The sequence below is a fragment of the Ochotona curzoniae genome, unplaced genomic scaffold, assembly GCF_017591425.1.
Source record: "Ochotona curzoniae isolate NIBS_2020 unplaced genomic scaffold, NIBS_Ocur_1.0 contig_291, whole genome shotgun sequence".
NCBI lineage: Eukaryota > Metazoa > Chordata > Mammalia > Lagomorpha > Ochotonidae > Ochotona > Ochotona curzoniae.
In genome coordinates, this window is record NW_024465649.1 from 904,482 (window position 1) to 929,303 (window position 24,822).

Genomic DNA, 24,822 nt, shown 5'->3' on the forward strand with positions numbered 1-24,822 from the left:
GAAGGTATGTATGAGTACTGTCACAAATAAGGAAGAAATGGAGAGAAGTGGAGAAGCAAATACTAAATGTTCAATAGATCTAGGGACAAATCTGTGTACATAGTGACTTAAAGTTGCAGGACCCTGTACATGCCTCAGTCTTCCTTTTTGGTCTTGTTCTCGGGTTTATAAGTTGTTGCACCACAACTACTTTCTAGTGGGAAGGATGAAGTGAGAGAGAGAGACAGATCTATAGATCTGCATGTACCGATGGTCATGGGCAGGCATATAGGGAGAACTCTTCTCCCCAGAGGCAAAGGCTAGGTCATGCTTAAGTCAGGAGCTGGGAACTCGCCCTAGTTCTCCTATCAGAGTGAGTGGCAGGTACCCAAGAACCTGAGCCATAACCTGCTGTTTCCCAGGGGTCTCCACTAGCAAGGTGGAGCTGCAATAGAAACCCAGGTACTCCACTCTGGGCCTTGTGATCCCACCAAAGTCTTAACCACCAGTCTAAACATTTACTTCTGGTTCCCATAATTTAAAAAGTATCGTTCAAATAGGAGAGCTTTGTTTGAACTTTGTTCCCTGACTCACAATCAGTGGTGCAACACAGGAGGAGGTCATCGGTATGATCTGGGCTGGAAGTGAAACAGTAAAATAGAGGCGGGTAATCAAAGTCCTTACCTAAATCCCAAGATGAGTAAGTGAGCCGAGGGAAAAGGAAATGGATAAAAAACATAGTGTAAATTTTGAGACAGTGACCACAATTGATTTTCTCTTACGGGAATCATGATGGTTAAAAGTGATATTATGATAAAAAGCATGATCTAATTGCAGAGATTTTCCTGCTAGCCATTTTATCTTACAAGATATGAAATCCATAAACTGACAAAGTTGAACTTTCCAGAGTAGACTTTACGTCAATGAGAACATGTAATGCAGCTTTTTCAATCCTGTTAAAATGTTCAAGATGTGCTTCAGTATTTATCAAACGTATAAGTCACTTGTGATGATTCTATGATTCACATTATTGAGGTTAAAAAAATAGGCCGAAGTACTTAAAACACAAGGGGAGTTCCAAAAGTTCACGTAAAAATGAGACAATGTTTAGTGTAAGGAAAATTTAAAATCCCGAATATTTTCATAATATACATTTCTGTGAACTTTTTGAAGTCATTCAATGTCAAAAGTTACATAAAAGTTTGAGTATCTATAAGATGGGCGGGGTGAAATGCTACTATGTCATCTAAATGTTCTCTTGGTCATCTATCCATCTATGTTTTCTATACTTAATGATAACTCTACACTTGGTGGTAGCACTTTGCAACGCAGTATTACTACTGTCAGGAAAATCCAACAGCTCTTAGTAGTTCTTAACAAATACTTGTTAATAAGTTAGCTAATTATGCTGAGAAAAACAATAATAGTTGCTTGGATCATTATGCTAAGATCTGCTTTCACTGTGTGTAATTACAATTGATTTATTGCAGAAATCTATACCTGGCATTTCATGCCTCCTAGGGTAGAATTTGAACTACATTCTAATCTCTTCCTCCATTGTTTTCCACTGTTGCCATCTGACTTTATGAAGGAGGGTTTCGTCTTCATGCAATAATAGTGGAAATGCAGAATTGGTACAATTTCCTTGGAGAGCAATTTGTTAATTCTATTCATAATACATTACAAATAACCCTTGAAAACACAGAAATACGCCAATCACAAAAGGCAAACAACGTATAACTCCAATTATGCGAGGAACTTCGAAAAGCTCTTGAAGATGGAATTAAGAGATTATTTTGATATAAAACATTTTTGAAATCTATGTGTAGTTTTTTATAACATGCATTGAAGTCCCCTTGTACTCAGAGTAGTCCAGTTCCTAGAGACTGGAAGTTGAACTCTAAGAACACAGAGGTGATTGCTTTGTGGTGGGAGAGTTTCAGTTCTGGGGATAGTGTTCACAGGCCTGCATGGGGCTGACTCTTAGCTCTGCTTCCAACTTCAGCTTGCTGCCACCGGCTGCTGATGACTTGAGCTCCTGAACCCATGGGGGAGGCCTGGATTGAATTCCAGGCTGCCAGCTTCCCTGGCCCTGCACTGACTATGGTGAGCCTCTGAAGAGTGAATCAGCAGATCGCTCTCTTTCTACCTTTCAAATAAATAGAAATAAATTAAGAATCATAAATTTTAAAAAAGGTTTGGTTTGGGATGGTGAAGAAGTTCTGGGGATAGTCTAGTGGTGAACGCCACTGGAATGTATACTCACAAAGATTTTAAATGGTAAGTCTTACAATTTTTATCATAACTCGAAAATGACAAATATTTTATATGTCTAGTCTAGGCCTTCTGATAAATAATTCAGTTTTTAAAAATTAAATGCTTATGCTAAGCCTTTCAAGAAATGTCAAAATTCTTTTCTATTAAATAATTAAAGATTTATTTCACTTAAAGCAAGGATTTGCTTATTTTGTGAGATAATGGCTGCAAGTTACTGAAAACTAGCTCTGTGCTGGCCTTTTAACACAGAAATGGGAAGTCCAGGCTCAGAGAGGGATTTAATTGGCCCAAGAACACACAGCTAAATGTGGAGGACATCTCCAAGCATCTCAGAACTGCAACTCAAATTTCTTAAGCACCAAACACCTTGTATTTTCACCAATCCCCAAGCTGCTTGGTTACACACACTGCTACTTCTCTGGAACATGTGAACATTTTTCTATACAAAAAAAAAAAAAAAAAAAACAAACAACAAATCTTGCTCTACCTGTACAAATAAGGTACTTTCTGGGTTCAGAAGGTGTGAGAACGCCAATGCATTGCAGACTGGAATTTTCGCGTGTTTATGGGGATCCACATCTGATAGGACTGCAGCCCTAGTGGAGAGAAGGGCAGCGGGGGTCCACCCAGGGGCTGTGACAGATACCTGGGGCACGCGCGCCCCCAGCCCCAGGATGCCGCAGGTATGCGCCCCGCCGATCCCCCGCGCAGGCGCAAGGCGGCCGCACCGCGTCCGTGCCCCGCAGCCCGGCGCTCCGGTGCCCCCGAGTGGTCCCCGCAGCTTCTCCCTTGGCGTCTCCCGGTCCCGGGGATCGCCCCGCTCCCCAGGCCCTCTTCAACCCTTGCTCACACCGGGGCGGGCGCCGTTCCACCCTCTGACCCCGCGTTGCACAATGCCGGAGCAAAGTCCCCGAGGGTGTGAACCGCAGTGTCCCTGCCCCTGGGCGGGGACGGGCGGCGGCAGTGCGGGGAGCCGAGGCAGCCAGCCTGCAGCCGGGTCGCATGCCCCGAGCCCCGAGCCCCGAGCCCGCCGGCAGCCGCCGCCGCAGGCCTCCCCGCCGCCAGGCCCGCGCGCCGCTCCCCTCCCAAGCCCGCGCCGCCGCCGCCGCAGCCATGGCGGAAGTTCATAGACGTCAGCATGCTCGGGTTAAAGGAGAAGCCCCCGCGAAATCCTCCACACACAGAGATGAGGAGGAGCTGGGGATGGCGTCGGCCGAAACGCTGACCGTGTTCCTGAAGCTGCTGGCCGCCGGCTTTTACGGCGTGAGCTCCTTCCTGATCGTGGTGGTCAACAAGAGCGTGCTCACCAATTACAGGTAGGGCCGAGGCGGCGGCGCCGGGGCCGCGGAGCTGGAGCGGGTGGCGGCGGCTCGCCGCTGTCTGGACTTTGGCTGCCAAAGTTGAAGCCGAACAAAGTTGGGCGGGATCTGGGCAGGGCGGGCGGCGGGCGCGCGGTCCCGGGGCGGAGGGGTCGGCCGGGTGCGCGGGCCTGGGGCTTGGGTCCCACCTCGGCCGACGGCCGGCCGGGCGCGCGGTGGGGGCCGCGTTGGGGCGCAGCGCCTGCCAGTCCTAGGTGCAGCTCACCCCACACACAGCCCACCCGCCCTTCCCTTAGAGACGTCTAGAGCGACCGAGCAAGTTCTAGATGACTTTGGGGTCCTGTGCATGCCTGCAGGCAGTGAGGCGGGGATGCCCTCCTTGTTGCGCTGGGGACCCTGGGTCCCAGGTTGGGTTGCTTACCGGCGGCTGACAGCCCCTGGGGACGTGAGCATCCTCACGCCCAAGTAAGTTATCCTCTTGCTGTGTACCTGGGACTCTGCAGCAGAAGTTGCTGTTGGTTCTGTTTTTCTAAGCTGTGAACCCGTTGCTGTCTTGACTTCCTTGACAAACCCGTTGCAGGCAACTACTGAAATTGTAGAGTGGGACAAGTTGAGACAAGTGGCTTACCCGAGGCTCCAGAATCAGTGGTGTAGCCTGACAACCCGCAGGGATTTTTTTATTTGTAGATGTGAATTGTATCTATATGCATTTGAAGGTTCCTCCTGTGCAAATTACAATCACGGAGCTAAGACTGGATTTTTCTAACATTTTTTTTTTCCTCTCCTCTACGCTTTTTGTAGATTTCCCTCCTCACTATGTGTTGGACTCGGCCAGGTTAGTGGGGCGCTTCAGCATGCCGGGGTGGGTGTTGTCAGAGTTTGTGTGAATGTCTTTATGCGTGGAACAGTGAATCTGTGTTCTCTTTACAGATGGTAGCCACAGTGGCAGTTCTCTGGGTGGGAAAGGCCCTCCGAGTGGTCAAATTTCCTGACTTTGACAGAAATGTACCTCGAAAGGTAAAAAAAAAAAAAGCAATCCTTTCTAAAAAGAAATCATTGTACGTTTTGTGTCAGGGTCTTGGATATGTAAAACTTGCTCTTTCAAAAACGCCAGTGCTAAAGAGGGTATGGTGAAGGTGAACAATCGATGCAGTGACGTGTGTGGAAGGGGTCCCACGTTCTGTTGGAAGCCCAAGACTTTCTGTGGTAGTCAATGCAGGCTGGTCGAGAGCAAACAGTTTTGCAGCTTCTGTTTCCAATGAATGTGGGATCCAGCAGGTAGATCCTGCATGGCTTATGTTTTGAGTGAATTTTAGTATTTTGTTTTCTACCGCCTGACTCCCCTTTGCTGTTCGCCTTAAAGCCCTGGGCTAACTCATTTCATTGAAAAGCAAATGATGTTTCTGTCCCACACGGGTCTTTGTGTCTTCCTCTTTCTGTCACCTTCTGCCTTGTTGATGTCTGTGTCCGCCGAAAGTTCTTATTGTTTGGGTATTTCATGGGGATCAAAACTGTGTGTGAGAAGTAATCTTTTGTCTTAGCCGGGAAGAATTTGATTGTGTAAACAAAACTGTTTCTGTTTGAAAGGACCTTGTTTTAGCTGTCTTTATTATTGAGTTTTGTTATCCCTTTTTAAATTTTCTAGACGTTTCCACTACCTCTACTATATTTTGGGAACCAAATCACGGGACTGTTCAGCACAAAGAAACTGAAGTATGGAGAACTTTATTTTCCTAGTGAGGTTAATATAATGTATTCTTAGAACTGTACTTGAATGTCAAATATTTAGCACATTGTAATTGATTCTGAAAAAAACCCAAAAGAAACAGAAAGCTTCCATTACTGAATAATCAGCTTTGCACCAAAGATTTTAGTCTAAGCTTTTTCCTTGGAAGATCATGAGCAGTTTTTGGTTTGCTTTGTCCTTTCCCCCCGTTTAATCACCAGTTTGAAAAGCCTTAATGTGTTCTAAAGTGCTGTGACAGGTGATTGTCATTGTTTTTCCAGATCTACAGTAATGAATATGCTAGAGTTCTGAAATTTCAGCTCTTTATGTAATGTAGTTCATAAATACTCATATTAGATGATTTTCATACAAAACATCAGAGGGTGGATATTCGAAGTTTTGATTTCATTTGCTATGACATGGTTAGCAGCAGGTGGAAGCTTAATAGAAACCTGATGGTGTCCCAGTCAGTACAGCTGCAGACTCAGTGTGTGTAGCTTTTATAGAGAAGTGATAGCTCTGCATTGCATTGTGAGACTCTCCTGTTATCCTCTCGCCTCCCAGTCCTGGCCTCTCCACTTAGGGAGTGTAGTATGCCGTGGGTGTGTGTGATTTTAAAATGTCACACACAGGGAAACCATTAAGCATGGCTTCACCATTTCCACATCAGCAAAAGCCCTGGCCTGGTGGATGATTGTAAAACAGATTGGGGAGATGTCTGAGGATCAGTAACAAGATACTTTTCATTTCTCCCTTTTCTAAACCCAAGAAACCTGACAGTGAGCAAGATGCTATCTCTAGAGAATATTCTAGGGAAGTCAGATTTATCATGGTTGGGACATCCTTTCCTGCATCATGACCCATTTGAAAAGAAATGCAGGCCTGTGCTTTTTGCATCCCTTGTCATCCCTCCATCATTCATTCACACCCATCCTTGATTGCCAGCTAAGTAGAAGACACGTTGGAGTAAGTGAGGCTTATTCCGGAATAGCAATGCTGTAGGAGGTTGCAAGGCTGATTAGTTTATGAACACAAAATGCTCTGGGAATTTACAAAAGGACAATCAGAGGATTTTTCATGGGGAAAGATTTTCATAGATGGCTTTGGGTGTAGTCATGGAGATGGGAATGGAAGGAGTACGGAAGAAAGAGGTCTTTTTTCTAGGAAGAGGTGGGGAACCCCTTTCTGCCAATGGCTATTTGATATTTATAACATTATTCACAGGCCACGCAGAATTATCCACTTAAATGTTAGTCTGCTGTGGACATAACTGAATGTTGATTCCTGTCTGTGTTTGCCCTGGCAGGGCCAGACCAAATGATTTTGAGAGCCTTATAGGCCTGCAGGCTGGGTTCCCCATTCATTAAGGACTAGCAGAGTCATAGTTTAGTGTGTTTGCTTAATTAGCAGAATAAAACTAAAACTTAGGTGTTACTAGTTCCTGATAATGGTTGTATGAACTCTCCCATTTTGTAGTTAACAGCTTAGTTAATATGGAATTTCCTAATGGAAGTAAGATATTACATTATTTTAAAGTGCCAGTTTGGAAAATCTTGGCTTCAGAGTTGTTAAAGCTTTCTTTTGCCTAATTGTTTTTGTCTTTGCAGCTTGCCAATGTTTACAGTTCTGAGAAGGTTCTCCATCTTGTTTACAATGATTGCTGAAGGAGTTTTACTCAAGTGAGCTCAATTTCTGACATATCTATTATTAAAACAAGTTTAGTCACCTTGAGAAGGTATCCAGCATGCGTGAAATATTAAAATGATTTGTCTTTGTCTTTTCCTGCAGTTTTTGAGATGTTTGAGCAAGTTTTTCCCTTGAGTATTGATCATTTGTGGAGCAGTACTTGGGAGGGTCATGATTTTGGAACTGGAAATCCATCTGAACATATGATTTATTTTCTAGAATCCCTGTCACTGGGTGAAGCTGGGTCAGTTATCAAAGCAGTTTTTAAAAACAGAGTTTCTGTCTCAGCTTCTATTGCTATACTTGTGTGTGACCCTTTTCCTGCTTAAAGAAGTTCTGATTTATAAACAAACTCTATAATATTACATGGTTTCACTAAAAAGGTATAATTATTTATTACATAACAAAAATGAGTTTTTGCTTCGTCAAAGGGGCTCTTTTAAATATCCAGTTTCTTGAAAATGTTTGAAGTATGACTTTATGTGTTTTTAAAAGATCCTGTATCAAAATGTTTTGGCCTATGTTGTGAAATGGATATGTAAACAACTATAGTTACATGCGTGTATGTTTAAATTATTTTGCAGGAAAAGTTTTTCTTGGGGTGTTAAAATGACTGTATTTGCAATGATTATTGGAGCCTTTGTGGCTGCCAGGTAAGTTTGGGCCCATATGTGACACTTCAGAAATTATCAGTAACTATTGTTAATAAATGATCTATTATTTAATAAAAATAGTTGTTTATAGTCCAAATACCAGTCATTTCTTTGAAAAATCATCTACAGTTTTTCAATGTTAAGTCTTTTGGGTTATATATACTAAGTTAGGACTGATGGCATTTGTATTTTTAGGAAGTTCCCTGGATGTAATCTAGGATTGGCGATTGTCTTTTTCATACTGAGGGCTTTCCATCATACCACTCAGTCTGTTCAGTGTTGTGCCCACTTACGTGTTCTTACGAGCACTCCAAAGTATGGGTATACTTTTCCTGTTTGACAAAAGTAAAACTCAAATTCAATAACTTGCTTAAGGTCACACAGCTTTGAAGGTGCACAGCTGGAATGCGAATCTGCACCTGACTTTATAGCCTGTGTGATTTACATACCATGCAGCATCCTATTGTTTTGTGCCCTGCCAGATGAGTTTATTTTCTGCCCTGTGTGTGAGGTAAAGAAAATGGCAAAGACTGATTGGCCTTGTTACGTAATGAATAATAGGATGGCTTTCTTTGCACTCCCTAACAATGTGTCACAGATGTCTCAATAATATTCTATTAGAATACTGAGAGTTTTCCCATATTTCATAGGCTTCAGTTTTAAATATAGTGAAACATTTTTATCCCCAAACTCAAAATGAAGGCCAGAAGGCATCTGTATTTTACCCAGCCCAGGCCCTACTTGTATGGATTTGCTAATGCCACAAAGTCAGTCTGACATGCTTTCTCTTCTCTTAAAGTTCCAGTGTTTCTGGACTGGCTTATTGGTCTTCAGCAAGTCCTTCTATTATAGATAAGGAGAAAATATTATAAGTCAAATTCTATTTACTATTAATTTTCATTCTTAGAGAGAGAAATGTGCCTTCTCCTTTCTGCTTAGGGATGCCCTAGCATGCTTGAAGCTGCGGGATCCAGGATCCATGCAAGTACAGAACAGCAGGGATTCTTCAGGGCTTGCTTTAGCCTAGGAAGCACTGTTGAGGGGTATTACTCTCTAATTAGACTGGGGAAAGCAAATCTGTAGTTAATCAGGCCCATGAGACTGCTCAGGGTAGCTGGTGCGTGCTTTAGGTCAACTCCACTTCAAATTGCAATGGCTTTGAGCTTCTCAAAAGCCCAGGTTACATTTGGTAGTTTTACTCCAAGTATATAATATCATTGCCGTCATCAAACGTGGGGCCACCATTATAGGTAGGATGCTCACAATTTTACTTATTCTATTGAATTTATTAGATTCTTATCCTGGGTACCTAGTATTCTACGAAAGTACCAGGCATTTTCTGTGTGTTGAATCTCACTAGTTATACCTTCCTAGGTGCTTAAACACTCCTGAGCTTGACCTGAAAACTAGCATTCACACGCAGAAATTCCATCTAGTGACCCACCTGCCTGTGCAAGAGAGTTCTAACTTTTATGTGACTCTTCGCAAAGTGACATTGAACAACTTTGTTCTTGTGGTTTCCTTATCACTGAAACTTAAGCTTCTGTTTGCTTCACTGGTTTACTGACGGTGGATTTGGCAGCTTGTTTTGACTTTGACTTCAGAGAAATGTTATTAACTGATGTGATTGATTTTAACTAATGATCTATTTCAGTGTTTGTGATTCTTGTTTGTAAAGAATCCCATGGTAAGCATGAAATTACGAATTATGACCAGGCAGCAATGAATATTAGCAGCTTACAGAATGCCTGATGTTCACGTAGATAAGAAGATATCCTTGCCAATTGTTTAGACCTATTTAAAATGAAATGTGTGTTCTTGAAGTGTAAATTGTTCTTAAAGTGTTACTTCTGTTTTGCAGCTCTGACTTGGCATTTGATCTGGAAGGATATGTTTTTATTCTGATAAACGATGTCCTAACAGCAGCAAATGGTGCATATGTAAAACAGAAATTAGATTCAAAAGTAGGTAGCAATTTAAAGCTTCTTTAATATATATTTACAGTTTTGGGGAATGATAATGTTGATTCAGGGGAAACACAAAACAAGGATAATGAAAAACACTTAGGATGTGTGGGAGAGAATATCTTTCTCAGGGCACACTGAGTCTATTCCAGATCTCATATGTATAACAACTTTGTATTAACTCAGTTCTTTGCTTTCTACTTGTAACATGTACACAAAAGCTTTTTAAGGTTTTTTTTTGTCTTCATATTTTGAATATAGTCACTTTTGATTTTCTTTTTAGATCAGTGTTTGAGCCACATTGCTTTTGGAACACGATCTTATGAGGCGACTTCTGTTAGAAAGGGCCATCTAGACCTCAGCCCTGTGTGTCATAGGCTGGGTACTAACAGAGTGATCTGCGACATCAGGATGTCGCCTGCGTGAGGACTCAGCTCAGATTTTTATCTTAGCTGTCACCGTAGGTTTTCTGAGTGGCCTACAGTAGTTTATCCCATGCTTACATCTTCTAACTGACCATGGTTCGATCTTATTTTGCTACTCATATCTTCTCATCAGTCAGGTGACCCTATCTGCTTAGTTGGTTTATGTTGAATATATAGTATTTATGAAACTATTTCAGATGCTTTTTGGGAACTCAGATCCTAAATGTAGAAATCCTACTCGCTCATGTCTTGGTATTGAATTGATGCGATCTTAGCCCCGGCCTTTGCCTTCTCCTTTGGAAAAGAACTGTAGATTGTGTGACTGACCAGCAGCTTTCATTATTTTCGCAGAAGTTTTTGTTTTAGAGTATTGTTGAAGAATCAAAGATGGTGTTACTTACATGAAATACATTTTGTTCCAGCATTACCTCTTGTGTATTATCTTATACTCATTTACCTTGATAATTATGGGAATTGCATTAAAATTTTATTTAAAATAATTGTACGTATTTGTGGGCTATGACACAACATTTCAAACATATATACATCATGTAGCAGTTCTGTGACATTTCCTTGTATTTGCTCATAAAATATATGATAGCTTATTTAATGGAAGCTGCTAGAAAATTTTTGTTTTACTATTTAAATAGAGAAAAGAGAGTGGTTAAACATTTAGTCCTACTTCATTGTTTTCTGTTAAGAACTACTGATTTGGAAAATTAATAACCAATATTAACATTTCATTCGTCTGGCAACTTCAGCTGTATAAAATAGTATTGTCCAGTAGAACGTTCGGTGACGATGGAAATCTTTGTCTTTACTTTCTGTTACAGAAGCCACCAGACACACATGGGGTTGAGCATTTCCAAAGAGATCAGCATAGCCCTGAGGAAGCGGATTGCTAGTTTCATGTAACGAGGATGAAATTTAAGCAACCACCTGTAGTTGGTGGCTGCTGTGTTAACACATTCTAGAGTACTTCCCAGAACCTAGGAAAAAGGAACAGTGGATTCTATGTGCTTTGCTCTAGGAGAGTCTAGTTCCTCATTCAGAAATGATTTGTAACTTCTTTGCATTACAACTTTTGAGCTCATTGTTGTGCTTTAGCAGTCTCACATTTGGAAGCCACAAACCAGAAGATAGATTTTTTTTTTTTTGTAGAGACAGGCTTTCTAACACTATGAAAAGTCAGATGACAACAAGAGAAATAAATAGGAAAACTATAAAAGACAGCAGTACTGGAAAAATTATGCGGAGACTGCTAAACAGCACTATAGGGCAACAAAGAACATAATACTCCAACATGTCTATAATGACATAGCATGCTGTAGTTTTTGTCTTTAAGTAAGAAGGCAGAGAGAAAGATACTCCAAGAGTTAAAACTAAAAGGAGGAACAGTTTTGGCAGTTGGGGCCGTATTGTTTGTCAGTTATCAAGCTGGTGCTTGTCTGTGCCCACATGCACTTCCCCTTCATCCTGGATGACGCAGGTCAGGTTGATGAGCAGAGGACCTGTTCTTTTTCTGCAAATGTATTTATTAGACACATGCACATGCAGAGGAGAGTTCCCATCTGTGGGTTCACTCCCCATATTTTTGCGGTGCCTGGGCATGTGAAACTGGAGCCTATCCTTAAAAGTAGTTTGATTTCAGTATGACTTCCCGCTGTCGTACATTCAGACCCATCTTTTGATGCTTATGATCATAGCAGTCAATTAATTGTTTTATTCTAGAAATGTATGGGCACACTAAGAGGCTTTTAATAATTTGGGGGTTTTATTACCTAGAATTTTAGGGCTACATGAGTCCTGTGGCATAAACGCTTACTACTGTATTTTCAAACTAAACTATTGAAGTTAAAAAACACTTGTAACTAAAAAAAGTGATACAAAATGGTGTATACATGTGTCTGGGGTGATAGTCATAGGACCAAATGAAACATGTAATTATTTACTATCCTAGGAGCTGGGAAAATATGGTCTGCTGTATTACAATGCACTGTTCATGATTCTGCCCACTCTGGCCATTGCATATTTCACAGGAGATGCGCAAAAGGTAAGACTTTCTGATTATGGTTTAATGGCTTGTATTAATGAATTACATTATTGTTTATGATTGAAGGGTAGATGTTTGGGTTATTAAAGAAAGAAATGTACTTATTAAGTAGTCAAAAACTAAAAATGTACCCTTTAGCTTGCTAATGGCATGCTAACCTTTTTTCTTGGCATAAGCATTGGACAGTACAAAAATAGTTCCAAACAGCTCTGACTGTCAACATAAAAATAGTGCATGCTAACTTGTGTTCTTTTCTTACATGCTAGAGAGAGGGAGGAAGCTTTAATATTTCTGCTATTCTGTAAAATACAGAAGTGAGAGCAAACTACCCTTGAATAATAAAATAATTATTAAGTTGTTGAAGTGCTAAACAAAATGCTAGGCATCACTAACATTCGCAGTGTTTGTGTATAGTTGTCGTTCTGGCTTAAATCCCAGGTTGGTTCTTCTCACCTCAGGAGTTAGTTAGCCTTGTGGTGACTTTTAGCCATATAAATAATGACTAATATAGAAACTTACCAGTTTTCTGTAAATGTTCAGCTAAGTAAATCCAGAATAGAGTAGCAAAATAAGTCCGGAGAATTTTTCTCTAATTTTTGTCATGGGACAAGAAATGATGACCTATGATTAGAATTCATAAAATTTTTCCAATTAAATAGAAATCCAAAAATCTACCAAAGATTCTGCACCAGACTGCCATGTTATGATGCCTTTCACTAATCACTTTGATTAGTTACTCTTAAGACAGTGACAATTCCAACAAATCGGTGGAAATTGAAGTAAGAGATTTGTAGAGGCGGTTAGATGTTGCAAAGTTGTTCCTGAACCCAAGCACAGGAAATTAATAGCTCATGAAGTTTTATTCATTCATTTATTTATCAAGACATCATTTAAAAAATGGACACAGATCTTCTTGAATATGTGTATTAAATATTATAATACAGTGAGAGCTGATTACTAACAGGCCTGAAGATGGGTGCAAGGTAGGAAACAGCTAATGCTCTCAGAAGGAATGTTGATTGTATATATTGTGAGTATGAAGAAATTGCGATAAGGAACTGACATGTTTTAAGTCTTTGTTATATGCTAATCACTCTGTGTTTAATATAATGCAGTCTCCCTAACAGCTCTAGCAAGTTTCAGTCACCCCTGCTTTTCCTAAGTGGCAGTAAGTAGATCCTCTGAGAGGGTAACAGAGTTGCCCGGCATGATGTTACTGATGGTTAGTAAAGTCAGAATTTGAACCCAAGCCCAGCGCCGAAGACCATGGTTTTTCCCTGGTGCTCTGCCTTCTGGGAGCCTCTGGCACAAAGCACCCCTCATGCTTCAGGTTGGGGGCAAAAGTGTAATGTGAGATAGACAGCCTCTTCATGGCAGGACAGATGAGCCCAGTTGAGATCTGTCTGTCCATGAAGAAGTTGGAAAAGTAATATGTGTTCTGAGGAGTTAGTCAAATTGGAGTGTTCATTAAGTTGAAGCTATTATTAGCTTGTAGAAGGAACTGTTAGTGTGAAGAAACACCCAGGAAACATTTCTTCATTCCAGAATGATGATAATCTACGTAGTTACTGTGGAATTCATGCCTATTTAAAAGTTCAGCACCTCACCTTCAATTTGAAACGCTTTTTAATAGAATTTTTATTGATAGTCAAAAAATAACTTTGTATAACCTGTATTAAGGTTATGTTTAGATTTTCCCCTGGATTCTTCTTCAGTTTTTAAAGAGGAGTGGAATTTAAGTAGTTTTTTGTTTTTCCCAACAAAATTGTCAGGCTTATTTTAGAATTGTGATTTTGAAGAATGGTATTCATTTAAATATTTTCAAGTTGGGATGATAGACTAATTATGGGAGCTGAACTTAATGTTTTGTAGTCATACCCCTTTAGCATTCTGGGTTTCACTTAAATGTTTGTTCAACCTCGCTGTCGCTACTTATTACTAGCATTTTTCAAAACATTTATTGGAGTATGGGGTCGACCCATGGCACTCTTACCATCCCATGCTTTAACATTCCTCTCTTAACACGCTCCCCCTTAGCATTCTCCTCCAGTATTTAGGTGCTGCTGTGTGTCTCACCATGCTAGGTTCAGGGTAAGAAATAGGGAGATGAATGAGGTGGTGTTATTACCTTTGTGGAGTGTAGAATCTTCCAGGGGAGCAGAACTGTTGATCTAACAGCAGCACAATGGTATAGACTCTGTGGAAGAAGGGTTTTGGGGTGTTATGGAAAAGTGGAACTTATCAGTTCTACCTCCTTACTGGGTTTGAGGGTACAGTGTGTCTTCTCATGGCTGGCATGAACCTAGTGCTCCTTGACGATCAATTCTACTTAACAGCTCTCACCCACTGGACTTGGTTCCCCTGTCCCACGACAGCTGTGCATAGAAGCTCTGTGTGTTGATTGAAAAGATCTCCAAGAAAAATGATGAATGGGAAAGCTCAGGGCAAAACCATGTGTATGGTATGCTGAGCTTTGGTTGAAGTAAAATTATCCATCTATATTTATTTTATTTAAATAAAAAGTATTTCTAGAAGAATTTGTGGTAAACTAATTTTACCAGCAAATTTTTATGAAGTTCTGAGGGTATAGGGTAAATAGAAGAGAAGTGTGAGGCTTTCAAATTGTTCATCTTTCTATTTATTTTTTATTATAAACCCACATAAATATTAAAAATTGCTTTATGAAATAATAAGAAAAAGAGCTTTTCTCTAATCGATGACTGGCCTATGATGAGTCCTAAATTTGGAAATAGCTAGAGAAGGTGGAGCAAATCCATTTGTTCTTTCATTATTCAGCATTGTGGACTCTTGAGTAGTGTACAAATTGAAGCAAGATCAGAGCCAAAGTATTTGGCTTAAAGTGTCACTGTCATCCATAATAGGCAGAGGGGAAAGCTTCCCTCTGTTAGTTCCAAGAGTCCAGTAAAGGGCCCAGAGGGTCAGCACCACCAAGAGGCAGGAATTGGACATGAAAATGGATGGTTCTGTAGGCAAGAACTAGAGGCCGAAGGTCTCTTTCCATTATAAGAATGGAAAGGCATGTTTCAATTGGGCAACTCACTTCAGTGAGCATATAGCACTTGTGTAAGATTTCAGCAAAGCATTCTGGTGAGAATCTAAACTGGCCTGTAAGTATGTACCCTTTTTAAAAATTTTATGTTTTTTTTTTTTGGTGCTGGGGTGTGGGTAAATGAGTAGTTGGGTATGTTTCAAGGTTCTCAAAATCCTGTGTTTACTAGGAATGAAAAACCCAATATATATAGCACTGCAAAAACATTTGTATCTTCAAATTCTTCTTTTAAAAATGTGTGTGTCATGCAGAGGCCAGCTCAATGTCCATGATAGGTATGTGTTTAACATAGATAAAGATGGAGCAGACTGCATACATTTAAGGCTCCCTAAAATATCAGCACATATTGCATTTCAGTGTGGTCCTTTCTACCTCCTAAAGTACGCATTTATAGCACAAAGCCAGCGATTCAGAGTGACAGGAGGTGGAGGTTGGCTTACTGGCAGTACACCCTGCTAGGTGTTCTCAGCAGGAAGAGCACAGCAGTCTCCCGCTGTGGGTCTCACAAGGCCAGCACTGTGAGCACCAGCGCCTAGGATAATGTCTCCATTATATCGCTGCTGAAGTGACATGACTCCGAGGAGTCATGGGGGAGGTAGCCACACAAAATTGTCTACGTGGAGGGCCTCTTGCTCAGCGCTGGTGTCCACATGAAGGAGAGACTTTAGGCTGTTGAGTTAGCCTGTCCAGGGTTTGACACCATGTAGGGCGTCACTGCTTGGATCACACAGATTGGTTTTCAGACTACATTATTCTCCCCACGTACAGAGACAGATGACTTTCTGTCTTCAGGTCCTTAGTGTTCTCAGAGGTAAAAACCAGTGAATTGAATCAATCATTCCTTACATCTGAATGAATAGATATTTTCTCTTTGCCTGTTGGTGTTTGACTGGCAAAGTAAAGCGTTTTAGACACATTTACCTTTCAAAAAATACCTTTTCAAATAGCGCAGATGACCTAATTGGTAAACTGGACTGTGTAAGTTGTTTTTAAGATTTACTTCTGTATTTGAAAGAGTTACAGAGAGACACACACGGAGGAGACAGGGATGTTGGGGGGAGAGAGAGAGGAAAGAGATTGGTTTTGTTCACTCTTCAAATGCATACAGCAGCTTGGCTTGGATTGGGCCGGTTTGAAGCCAGGAACTAGTGTCCCATGTGGGTGTGGGGACCCACACACTTGGACAATCTGCTGTTGCTCTCCTGTGTACATTAACAGGAGCTGGATCAGAAGTGGAAGTGAAGTAGTTGGAACTCAAACTGTCATTCATATGGGATGCTGGTGTAGCAGGCAGCAGCTTAACTGGCTTTACCGTAACATCAGGCCTTGGAGGGTATAATGTTATCATCATACATAGATTTTATCTGTGTGGTCGAGCCTATTGCAAGGTAGTGGGAATACTTGGACTCTAATTTCTAGTCTAAGCCAGGAGCAGGGGGCAGAGTAGGAGGGTCTGTGGCAAATGGGTACAGTAGTGAAGTCTCTGATAGATAACAGAATCCCTGGCTTCATTAATTCAGCTTCTTCTCTCAAGATAGAGGGAGAGTTGTGCTGAATATTTAAATCACTGACAAGATCTCTGTTTTCCTTACGAAGTTTTCAAGCAGTTTGCTTTCAGATAATGACTTTGATTTTTTTAGGGGAAAGAATTTTTAAAATATAGAATGATATCATTTATTGGTCATTTGCCTTTAACATGACATCCAAAGACAAAATGGTTTGCCTTTACACTTTATGGATAGTAGAGGGGTATTGAAATACTAAGAACATGTTTTAGTTACACTTTGAATTTTAGTTCAGATTTCAAGTTGATAATTCTACTTACTAAATTTTGCTGGAAGTGGAACTTGTTGCTACTAAGATTGAAGTAAGCATTCAAAATAATTCATATTTCTCACTGGAATAAGGGCATGCAATTAATGCTGCTGTTGCCTTGGGCCTGTCACAGATATTGCTAAGAAGTCATGGCACATGGCACATTGTAGTGTGTTTTGGTTTGTGTTATGGTGCTGTACCACCAGCACTTTTAGAATTAGAAACCATATCTATATGCTCAGTCTGTAAGTGCAACATTCTTTCCCAATGTGACTGAAGATGGCCAGCCTGGGGCAGCGGATCCATTTAGTTCTGTGTCACACACTAGGCTGGTTACACTGGCTTTTTACCAGAACTTTCCAAAGAGGAAGATGTTTTGTTTTCAGGTTTTGTTTTCTCCCCTCTGATGAGCAAAGCCCAAGTGCATTGTGTTTCCTGTTTCCTATGGTTTGAATAGCTTATACTCCTGAACTCATGGACCCAGAAATCCCAATACACAGGCTGAGAGTTTTAAAAGGATGGAGGCATGGTGCAATTTCAGTGTCTGGGAGGTAGCCCACCCCATGAGGTCCTTGAGTCGTACTCTCAGGAGGGTTGGTCATAAAATCTGAGGCAGGCCCAGTTGCTCACTCAGTGTCCCTTCACATAGAATGCCACCATTGCCAGTTTTGGCTTCCCCAGGTGGCCAGGCCAATGGGTGTCCCCAATCTTGGACTGTGAACCTTTGCACTGGTGAACCAATATGTACCTCATTTCATGGCTGGTTTCTCCCAGATGCTATTGTGACACAAAACTGACAAATACACCTACTAAGGGAGAATTAAAAAATTTCCAGCGGATCCACCATTGGGAGATGACAGTGATGGGAGTTTCACTGAATATTCTATCTGTATATTCTGTGTATGTCCAGAGTGTTTCATTCTCAGCCGATCCTCATGAGGGACAAATGGAGCACACTCCACACATTTGTAGTATAGAAAGAGGTCTGTCCAGGCCTCACAGAAGGTCCATGGCAGAGGCAGAACTACTTTTTGGCTCACTGATCTGCCCACAGCAACCATAATGAGGCATCATGGAAAATTTGGGAATGCGTGGCCTTGCCTTTGTTTATCACCAGTAGCATGTATGGAAACCCTACAGGTACTGGAGATGAGCAGGTCCTTAGAAGCAAGCATAGTTTTGGATAAGCAGTAGATTTTCACATAGTTTGCTGCATCATTGTGGCAGGGAGAGAGACTCCTTTGTGCTGTAGGGAACGGTTGGGTTATATTTATCCTGCAGCCATACCTTCATGTGGCAACTGCTGTTCTCTTGCAACCAGAGACTTCTCGAGGTAGTAGAGAGGATGAGCAGGCTGCTATCACTTGCTGACTTTCTTCAGACATAGGGAAGGGACCAAAAGAAAAAAACTTTCCTATTTTTAAATCTTACATAAATTGAGTCATATCCAAGAGATTTATTCCTGCAGATGTAGTGGTTATATCCTTAAAGAGAATTTTGTGTTATATATTTGAGGAATTTTTTTCTCTTTATTTTTATTTTGTTGATAATCTTTACATAGTTGATTAGGGCGCAAAGGGTCAAGGGCTAGAGGAAAGTAGGTAAGACCATTGTTATCACATTCTCCTTTTTTCCTTCTTGTATCTGGGGGAAGTGGAGAGATAAAGGGAAAAGCCATATCCAGCCTCCCACCCATCCCAGGATCCCCTATGTGGGGCCTGCTCCAAAGGCTCCGCTAAAGTGGTTTTGATAGTTCAGCAGTTCTGAATTGCTACCAATCTCTCCGCTCCAAGTACAATGAAATCTCTCCAAAATCCACTGGCTGACATAGTCCACCTTAGAGTCTCCATTTACCTAGATTTTCACCGCCAACACTTAGCTAGGGTAGTTGATTGATTTGTTCTGTCCTCCATCCTCTATTCTGGTACCAGATGTCCTCTGCAGGTTCGGATGTACCATTGTATCCTCCATGTGCAACTGGCCATGCTGTGCACTGCTCTATCTAAGCCTCTGAGGAGGCCCAGCTCTGACACAAGCATTCCATGGTCAGACCATGGAACCTGCAATTCTATGTTTTGGGTTCAGTGTCCAGAAGTTCAATTGGGAGGATACTCAAAGAAACATCACCTGAGGTGATCCCAGATTTGATTCTTGTGTGTGCTTGCTGATAGAGTGTCTGGCACAGTCTGTCACCCCAATCAGTTTACGTACCCACTGGTGGTTGTTACTGCTAGATCAGTTCTGTCTCCAGCCCTGTCCTCTACACAAACCAATGGGTGTTGGGTGTTCCAGTCTAGCCCAGTCCTACACACCACATACTTGGCCATGTAAACTAGTGGGAGCTGCAGCCTAGTTGGGGTGACTCCCAAAACCCCCACCAAGTCCGCCCCTTGCCCTGGTTCCCATGCTTGCTAATGTGTACAGTAGACCGGTCCAGTCTGTCCCACATCCCATTTAGCTATTGTACATGCCAATGGGTGTTGAAGCCTAGTTCAGCTCAACAGACCCCACTATCCAGTCCACACACCTGCCTGAGGATGCCACTCTTAGCCATGTCTGCCCTAGTTCTGGTTCTCATGCTCACCAATTGGAGTGGCAACCCAAAAGGGAGGTGCCCATTTCATTCTCCAGGCGCTTCTGCAGTTAAACTTGACAGAATTGTCCCCCCTCCACCCTCCCGTGCTAGCCTCTATCAACTGATGTTGCATCAAAGCCTAACCAGTTTACACCCATTCTGCTTATGCATGCACTGGTAGGAACAGTCAACCCAGTCTGGCTTTCTCCTGATCAAGCTCACAGGAGGCCAACAGGTGTTGTAGCCCTGTCTAGCCTGGTCTGCCCCTAATCCCAGCTCTCATGTTCACCAGTAGGAATAGTGGTCCAGCAGGGGAGCCCCACAGTGCTGCCCCCCCTCCACTGTGTTCATTTCATATCCCCCTGTCTCACATGTGCTGGTTGAGTACTGTAGCCCAATCAGGCATGACCCGCCTCACTTCAGCATTTGCCAATGGGTGCTGTAGCCTGGCCAGGCCAGGCACTGCCCCCAGTTCCAGCTCACAGTGGTGGGGGCTACAGACTAGCCCAGCCCAGGCAGCCACCAGTCCCGGCCCTAATGTAAGCTGGCTGGTATTGCAGCCCGACTTACCTGACCACATGCCAGTCTGGTTCTCAGATTTGCTGGTGGGTGATATGAACTGGCCTAGCCTGGCTTGCCCCAGATCTGAGCCAAATGTATGCTGGTGGATACTGTTCTCTGTCCTGGTCTGGGCTGTTCCCTGTCTTGGTTCTTGCACTCAACTGCAGGGAATGTGTTCCAGCAGAGCAGTTGCCAAGCTCCTCCATCAGAACCTCTCCAAATGCCAGATCTCGCGCCCATCAGTGGATCCGTGGGCAAGCCCAACTTAGTCCACCTTCCGTCCTAGCAGAAATGATGACCTTTCCTTTCCAGTTTTTACTATTGGGTGCTACAGCCCAGACACAGCTCACATATGGCTCAGTAGGGACAGGACCTAACCTGGCCCATCCTACTCCTATCGTGGTTCTGACGATCACCAATGGGTGCTGGAGTCCAGCCCAGTCTAGCACAGCCCAGACCCAGTCCACACCCATGCCGAGGGAGACTGCAGCCATGTGCAATCCAGAGCACAGCTCCCACCTTGGCCCTTGCACTCACCAGTGGGAACCACTCCCCAGCCAGGGCATCCCTTTAGCTCCCCAACCAGGCCTATTTTCAAGCACATATCTTGCGCATGCCAGTGGTTGCTCTGACCCAGCTTGGAATAGCCCAGAATTTTAAAAAATAAAACATAATGTTTGGTATAGAGAGTCTTGAGCTTAGAGTATGTAAACTCAGGCTTACCATTTATTAGCTGTGTGATCTAAAGCAAGTCACATATTCTGGATACAATGAAAATCTTCAGTTTAGATATTATAGTTTTCAATTGCAAAGCTTTTTTTATGACTTTCTTTTCTCTTCATTTCTTTCTCAACAACTCTTTTTATGTTGTTCAGAGTTGGAAAGATGTTTCACATATGGTTTCATGCATGTTATTTTGTCTTCCTGGGTTATTAAGATGGCCTTTGCATCTCACATAATTGTCATAAGACGCATATGACCTGGTGAGCACAGAGCACTTGCTAAACAACAAAGTGTTTCACAAGCACAAGGCAAGATTTTTGCATTGCCATAGCTCACACCTCCATTACCAGCAAGTTTGACTATACTTCCTTCAGCATAGTTCTCCAAGGCTTGACACGGAGCTTGGCATACGGTTGGGAGTTAATAGATGCCACAATCATGCACTGGAAGCAAAGAAGGGATGGGCATTGTGTTGCATCAGGTAAAACTGCTGCCTACTTTGCCTTTATCTTATCTGGTCTCTGATTTGTGTTTTGACTGCTTCACTTTTGATTCAGCTTCCTGTAGTGGTCTGGAAAAAGCAGTGGGATAGAACTTAAAGAGCCTGGGCCCTGCACTCACCTGGGATACCACAATGAATTCCTGGCTTCTGACATTAGCCTGCCCAGCCCTGGTTGTTGCAGCCCTTCCGGGGGGATGAACCAGTCAGTGGGTGAAAGATCTCTCTCTGCCTCTCTGTCTCTCACTGTAATTCTGGCTTAAAAAAAGATCTTAAACCACTTAGCAGATATTTTAAGCTATAGGGAGAAAGGCACTGAAGTTATGGAGAGGCTTAAAATTGAGGTCTTTGCCCAATAATTCTGATTATTTTCCACTCTTAGGTCACAATTAAAAAGTAATGGTTATACATACTAGTTGCTGTCCATTGGTTAAGCAGATTCCCTTAGCCATGGTATCAGTATCTTTCTAATTCTGTTAACAACCTGCAGGCTCTGCCTTGTTGTTGCCCTCACACATTGCCATGATTGTTTTCTTACAGAGCTAGAAAGGAAGGTCCTGAGTCTCACAGTGCAATGCAGCAGCTTGCTTCTTGTCTCAGTAACTCTGAGGGAAAAAATAGCTTAGCCAGAAAAGGAGAATGAGTTAGAGTTGGAGCAAAATGATTAGATTTGAGACTCCTGTGATATGTTTTATGTTGGTAAAATAAAGTCTCTGCTTTTCAAGCTAATTTAATGAGCAAAGCATACAGTTAGGCACAGCTGTACATACACTAAGTCACTTACCTGATAAAAAGAGCATTTAGTATCCTGGATGTGCAAAATTTCATAGAGGAAGCATCATTTGAGATAAATATATAATTCAAATCAGGTATTGAATGGTCTTTTCAATTCCTAGCCATTGTAGAACAGGACAGGATTTACCGTCCCACCTTAAGCTCTGCTGGAGGATCAATTATATATACAGAATAACAAAGGCTGAGACTAGAAAGCCATTAAAAAAAAACCCAGTTCAAACTTTAGGGGATGAAAAATGTAATATCTGAGTTGCAAAATAAAGCTGAAAGGATTTGAAGATTAAACACTGGAGATTGTTAATGTATTGATGATAGTAACAGAAAATATCTAAGATCAATGTAGAGAAAAACAAAACAGGGGATCAGAATTCAGTGACTTGTGAGACAAAATCAAGAGATCAGACATGTGTAGCCATAGTCTCTGGTAGGGGAAGAGAACCTAAAAGTTTTTATGCAAGTTTTATGAAATTTCTAAAGCACATAAGAGTGCAGCAAACTTTAAGTAGCATAAACATAAAGGAAACTATACTGTAAAGAAGGACATTTCACGACAATAAACAGGTACTTTCATCAAGAGAACATAGTAATTTTGTTTTTATTATTATTATTATTATTATTGGAAAAGCAGATATACAGAGAGGAGGAGAGACAGAGGAAGATCTTCCGTCTAATGGCTCACTCCTGAAGCATCTGATGGCTCACTCCTGAAGCGGCTGCAATGGCTGGAGCTGAGCCAATCAAAAGCCAGGAGCCAGGAGCTTCTTCTTGGTCTCCCACATGGGTGCAGGTCTCCCATGAAGATGGCTTTGGGCCATCCTCAGCTGCTTTCCCAGGCCACTAGCAGGGAGTTTGGAGGGAAGTGGGGCTTCCGGGATTAGAACCAGCGCCCATATGGGATTCCTTGAGCGCTTAAGGTGAGGACTGTAGCTGCTGTGCTATCATACTGGGCCTAAGAGAACTTAGCAATCTTCAGTGTTACCTTTTTTTCCCCCTAAGATTTATTTATTTTTATTTAAAAGACACCGCCCTCCTTTCCTCCCTTCCTCCCTCCCTCCCTTCCTTCCTTGCTTCCTTCTTTCCTTCTCGTCATTTCTTTCTTTCTCTGTTTCACACAGAGAGAGATCTTCCATCTGCTGCTTCACTCCCCAAATGGCCAGAGCTTGTGTGAGGCTGAGACACACAGCTTCTCACATGGATACAGGGTTCCAAAAACTTGACTCATCCTCTGCAAGTTTTTCAGACTTAAGCAGATAGCTGGATCAGACTGGAGTAGCCTGGACTAGAACTAGAACTCATAAGGGACAACACGGAGTAGAGGATTGGCACGATGTGCCAAAATGTGGCCACAACAACTGAAGCTGAGCCAATGTTAAGCCAGAAGCTCCTTTGGTCTCCCATGTGGGTGCTGGGTCCCACGGCTTTGGGCTGTTCTCTAGTATTTTCCCCGACTGTTAGCAAGGAGCTGAATGGGAACATGGAGCAGTTGGGACACAAACTGGCACCCATATGGGATCCTGGCACATGCAAGAAGAGGATTTAGCCACTGAGCCATTGTGCCACGTCCACATATGTTAAGTCTTAACACCTCGTACCTCACTCTGTGACCGCAGTTAGAAATATAAATCACATGCAGTTACTTAAGTGAAGTCGTACTAGCTAGAGTGAGTCCCTGATCCCAGTTTGCCTGCAGTTCTTATTGAGAGGGCTTTCTATGCTGTTCCATGAGTCTGCATTTCTATTTTTGTGTTAGTTGCAGGCTGTTTTAACACCCCTCCCTTATATCTGGAAAGGTAGTATTATGGTGCCTATGATTTTGTTTATGTTGTTTAGTATTGCTTTGACTATTCTTAGGGTCTATTGCGTTTGCATATGAATTTTAGAATCATTTTTGGCTAGATCTGAGAAGAATGCCCTTGATAGTTTGAAGGGGACCCATTGAATCTGTAATTTATTTTGAATAGTATGGACATTTTGATATTAATTTTCCCAAGATAAAAAGACTTTAACATATGTATTTGGGAAAAGCATGATTGAACCTGTGACTTGTACTTCATGAGTTTTAGAAAAGGTTCAACTGTGTGCATATAATTTTCCTGGTTTGGGAATTAAGGTAATACTAGGGCTTAAAAAAAAAAAGAGTCTGGGAGGATTCCCTCTCAACTGGTTTTGAATAACTTAAGAAAAATTGAATTAGTTCTTTTTTAAAAAATTATTTATTTATATATAAATAGTAATAGAAAGTAGATAGAGGTTGCTGAGTAGCAGTGGGGAAGGGACTGGAGAGTACTCTGCGTGTTTGCCTTTGTGTGAGAGAATTTGCTTGTGATGATTGTAATGGTGATGATGTGATGATGTGGTTTTCCAGTTCTCAGTATTAATGGAACTTTCCACTAAAAATTGCTGGGTTTTATGTATTCTCACAACAAATAGGATGTCTTCTGTGTATAAAGTGCTGTTAGAGACACAACACATTAGAAGTAATGTGTAGAAGGGCCTCCCCACTGGGACATCCCATCTATGGACTTGGTTGTAGGAAGATAACACGGTTCAGAGAGGCCAGAGTCCTGGAGGCACTGGGAGAGGAGCACTTCACTGGGGAAGGCATGGCATAGAGACCTCAAGTTTCATTGGATGGGTGGGCAGAGATGACAAGGACGCACAGGGGCAAAGGCATGCAGGCACAAGACTTAAAGCTGGACAGG

General features: G+C 42.0%; 1 protein-coding gene across 2 annotated transcripts in view; it reads left to right on the plus strand.

Moving 5' to 3' along the window:
• Positions 1-3,002: 3,002 nt before the first annotated feature.
• The window catches only part of SLC35D1 (solute carrier family 35 member D1), a 43,090-nt gene continuing 21,270 nt past the window's right edge, over positions 3,003-24,822 (plus strand). Inside the window, exons 1-8 of one of the 2 annotated variants that reach the window (XM_040978397.1) lie at positions 3,003-3,572; positions 4,377-4,410; positions 4,506-4,592; positions 5,221-5,288; positions 6,909-6,980; positions 7,572-7,640; positions 9,502-9,604; positions 11,990-12,082. In XM_040978397.1, coding sequence (XP_040834331.1) covers positions 3,259-3,572; positions 4,377-4,410; positions 4,506-4,592; positions 5,221-5,288; positions 6,909-6,980; positions 7,572-7,640; positions 9,502-9,604; positions 11,990-12,082 — 840 coding nt within the window. In that variant the 5' untranslated portion in view covers positions 3,003-3,258. The remainder of the gene's footprint in view (positions 3,573-4,376; positions 4,411-4,505; positions 4,593-5,220; positions 5,289-6,908; positions 6,981-7,571; positions 7,641-9,501; positions 9,605-11,989; positions 12,083-24,822) is intronic. The other variant, XM_040978398.1, reaches the window with a different exon arrangement.